We start from the raw sequence: 4,254 nt of genomic DNA, 5'->3' as shown, positions 1-4,254 counted from the left end.
GCCGTAGCCTGCCGCCCCCATGTGCCACAGACAGAGGAAGAGGGACTGTCTGAGGATGACTAGGAGGAGTACTCAGGAAGGGAGGCCCCGGTGCCTCACGCGCTTGAATTTCTGAGGCTTCCCCGGGGGCTGAGCCCCCCGAGATGGAGAGGGGGAGAGAGGGAGAATCTGCAGAAGTCATGAGAAGGCATTTGGAAGTTGGAAGCAAGGCGTTCGGCTGGGGTCTTAAGGCATGAGTAGGAGCTAGGCTGATGGAGACAAGCGTATTTTTATTTGTGTATTTATTTATACACATTTTCTGAGCCTCTGGAGGCCCCGATCCTCCTCCGGGTGATGCTGGGGACCTGGAGGTGGGTCACTTCAGGCCTCTGCCCGTAAGGACCTCCTAGTCTGATGGAAGAGACAGACTGTCCCAACACAGAGATAGAAATGAACGTGGCAGAAGCGCCAGACACTGAGATCTTAGGTGGGATGACTGACGTACCTGGAGGCTGAGGTCTATCAGGGAAGACTTCCTGCTGGAGGTGATGCCTTAAGAGGTCTTGTGAGCACTTAAGAGTTTGCTAGGCAGAGGACAGAGATATGAGATTTCCAAAGAGAGACCTATGTCTCCATTATTTCACTAAGGTTTAAAGACACAGTGTGAGGCATCTCGTGGGCCGTGCCCTGACGCTTCTGGGGACTCAGAGTAAGACCCCAGCCCTGCCCCCGAGGAGCCAGTAGGCCGGTAGGAAAGGCCATCATCCTCCAAGATGATACAGCCCGTGTTCAAAGTGAAGTCCCAGACACCTACATTGCCCCACACTCCAGTCCCCGGCTAACTCAGACCTTATCTCTAACCCTTTCCCTCCAACTCACTCTGCTCCAGCCACGCCGGCCTCATTCCGGGGCCTCTTCTCTTGGCTTGTGGCCAGCTGCCATCTAGCCGTGTGCGCATGTCAAGGGGGGAGAGAAAGTGAGCTCTGGTGTCTCCTTACAAGGGCGCTAATGCCCTCATGGCGGCCCCACCCTCATGACCTCGTCTATCCTAATCACCTCCCAAAGGCCCCATCTCCAGATTCCATCGTATTAGGGGTGAGGACCTCAACACTTAAGTTTTTGGGGGGACACAGACATTCAGTCCATAACATCCCAGTTATCGAGAAAGCGAGCAGGCTCATGTCACGAGCACTTGGGAGTCAACCTGGAGCGGCTGCCGCTGGCCCCAAAGGCAGCAATTTGAGCTTCAGCAAGGATTATAATCATGGTTGCTCCAAATCTACCAAATCTGTTTAAATCCGCAAGTCTACAATATTTTTAAAACACCGTATTAGTTTCCTGGGGCGGCCGTAACAAATGAGCACCAGCCGGAGGGACTTAAAACAGGGGCACTTCCTCCGTCACAGTTCTGGGGGCCGGAAGTCCGGTTTCAAGATGTGTCTGGCCTGGTTCCTTCTGAGGAGAATCCGTCCCATGCCCCTCTCTCGGCTCCCGGTGGCCGCCAGCGATCCTTGGAATTCCTTGGCTTAAGGGGACACCTGTCCCGTCTCTGCCTCTGTCTTCTCTGTGTCTCCTCCCCTCTTCTTATAAGGACACCGGTCATTAGAGGCCACCCTAATCCAGAGTGACCCCATTTTAACTTAGTCACATCTCCAAAGACCTTACTCCCCAAATAAAGTCACATTCTGGGGGTCCAAGTGAGCATGAATTTTTGGAGGGAGACTATTCAACCCAGTAGAGTTGGAGGATGATAGAGAATCAGTCCGTTACCTCGAAAACTCAGAAAGACAGAGAGTTACGTGCCTTGACCCAAGTGCCAATGTGAAGGAAACAGGAACCCAGAAACGTGCTGAGTTAGACCACGAGTGTGTAGTCAGGAAAATCCAGACTCAGAGAAATTCTGCAGGGTCGAACGGCTCAGGTCTTTCAACAGATAAATTGTGAAGAAATAAAAGGGATGGTCACCCTAAAAGTCGGGGTGACATGCTAGTTTAGGGGACAGAAAGGGTTGTCATTAAGGTGGGCGCGTGAACAGGCTTATAGAGCGGCCACCTTATTTTTCCAACCTTGGTGGGGTGACAGGGAAGTTTGCCTGTTATTAATCCATGAAGCCATCTATTGATCAGGTTTTGACTTTCGGAATCACAGCTTTATTTTCCGATAAAATGATGTCGTTTATTTTTTTTTAAAAAAAAGAGCAATCGCTTAGGTATTTATATAACTTACAAAGTGATCACCCCTATACCTCTAGTTGTATAAATGTCTAGTCATCGTGTTGCACATCTGAAACTAATAGAATATCGCATGTCGACTGTCACTGAAAAATAAAAAAATATTTTTTAAAAAAGTAATAGATTTAACAATGAGAAAAAAAGAGCAAATGCTGATCATTACATCTGTCAGTTCCCCTGAGAGTGAAATGTAAAAAAATACAAAGCAGGCCGGATCTGACTCACTCCCGTGTCCTCGGCATAAAGCCCTTGCTCGCAGTATGAGCTGAATAAATGCATGCTATTATTAGGGGCTGTGTCTACACATTCTCAATGTAGTAGCTGCTGTTTATTGAGCTGACATTTCTCAAAATGATACTGCGTGTCACTCATACTGGAACGACCTGAGATACTTGTTTAAAATGTGGATTCACGGACCCCGCTCCACACCTGCTGTGTCATGGTATCTGGAGGGCGGGATGCTGCGGTCTACATTTTTTTTTTTCACAAGCTCCAAGATGATCCTGGTGCCAGCAAAAGTGTGATAACCCTTGGAATAGACGTGTTCACAGTCAGAGGTAGAATTTATAGCATCTAAACAAGTTTGTGATAGATAGTCTTGCGGACTTATTCAAATAGCAAAAACCTATCCAAAAGGTTAAAACCCAGGGCTGGCACTGCTGTCGGCTGGGAAGCCAATCAGGAAGAATACATGCTCTCACTTGTTGAGTATTCAGTCTTATCAGGCTTTGTGTTCTGCACTTAAAAATCATCAACTCACTTAATTGTGGGAAGTGCCTGGATTCACCTACCGCCTTCTCTCGGAGACTCCGCCGTAATTTCCTGCCTTTCCCACTTCTACAGGTGGAGTCACTGACCACGGAGTTGTCAGCCGAGCGCAGTTTCTCAGCCAAGGCAGAGAGCGGACGGCAGCAGCTGGAGCGACAGATCCAGGAGCTGCGGGGGCGCCTGGGCGAGGAGGATGCTGGGGCCCGGGCCCGCCAGAAGATGACCATCGCCGCTCTTGAGTCTAAGCTGGCCCAGGCTGAGGAGCAGCTGGAGCAGGAGAGCAGGTACGTGGGAGAGGAGGGCATGGCTGGAGGTGACGCCCACATTCTGGGCAATGAGATGAAGGGGACCCGTGATACCAACGCCCGGTCTGAGAACACCAAAGGCATCGTCATGTTAATGGTTGCTGATTTCCTATATCCTTTAAGGTGCTTTGTGCTACAAGTACATGCACTCCCACTAAGAGTGCGATTTAAACAGTAATGTAGCAGTTAGCTACAGCTGCATAACAAACTATCCTAAAACTCAGTGACTTAAAACAGCAACTGTTTCCTGTCGCTCACGAATCCTTGGGCTGGCTGGTAGGTTCTGCTGATCTGAGCTTAGCGGGCCTCGCTCATGCGTCTTTGCTCACCCGAGGGGCAGCTAGATGGGTTTGCTGATCTCAGCTGTCTAAGGTCTCGCGTGGGACGACTGGGCTAACTCGCCCGACCCAGCATTGTTCACATGGCAGAGTCAGGGTCCCAAGAGTGAGGGAAAGGTTTTTTGGGGCCTAGGCTCGGAACTGATACAAAGTCACTTCTGCCACATCCTGCTACTAAAGTAAGTCATACGGCCAGCTCAGATGTAAGAGGGTGGAGAAATAGACTCTACCTCTCGATGGAGGCAGCTGCAAAGGCACATTGCAAAGTGTGCAGACACAAGAAGGTGACAATCGAGACCACGTCATTGGTATCTCAAAAAAGATTTCTCTCTGTCACATGATAAGAAGTCTGGAACCGGGCAGCTGAAATATGGCAGGGCTCGGGGTCAGGTCGGCACCTGTGTAGTTCCCTTTGTCTCTCCCTCATGGTCACAAAATGACTGCAGTTGCGCCAAACATCACACCCACACGTCCACGTTCAAAGCCAGGAAGCAGCAGCAGTGCGGGGCTGAGAGCATTTCCATCTCCAGCCTTGGGAACAACCAGGAACACCTCCTCCCCTCCCCCCTCCACTGTTTCCAGTTAAGAACCACTGTGTGAATAGAAGTAACAGAACACTTATTACTAAGCTCG

General features: G+C 50.0%; 1 protein-coding gene across 1 annotated transcript in view; it reads left to right on the top strand.

Moving 5' to 3' along the window:
- MYH14 (myosin heavy chain 14) overlaps positions 1–4,254 on the top strand; it is a gene marked incomplete at its 5' end in the record, with an annotated part of 74,578 nt that overhangs the window by 65,169 nt on the left and 5,155 nt on the right. Inside the window, 2 exons of the mRNA XM_023520162.1 lie at positions 390–480; positions 3,054–3,422. Of these exons, the coding sequence (XP_023375930.1) occupies positions 390–480; positions 3,054–3,422 (460 nt within the window). The remainder of the gene's footprint in view (positions 1–389; positions 481–3,053; positions 3,423–4,254) is intronic.

This window comes from Pteropus vampyrus, unplaced genomic scaffold, assembly GCF_000151845.1.
Source record: "Pteropus vampyrus isolate Shadow unplaced genomic scaffold, Pvam_2.0 Scaffold250, whole genome shotgun sequence".
NCBI classification, from domain to species: Eukaryota; Metazoa; Chordata; class Mammalia; order Chiroptera; family Pteropodidae; genus Pteropus; species Pteropus vampyrus.
Note: the sequence above shows the minus strand (reverse complement) of the source record. Positions and strands in the feature narration are given on the sequence as shown.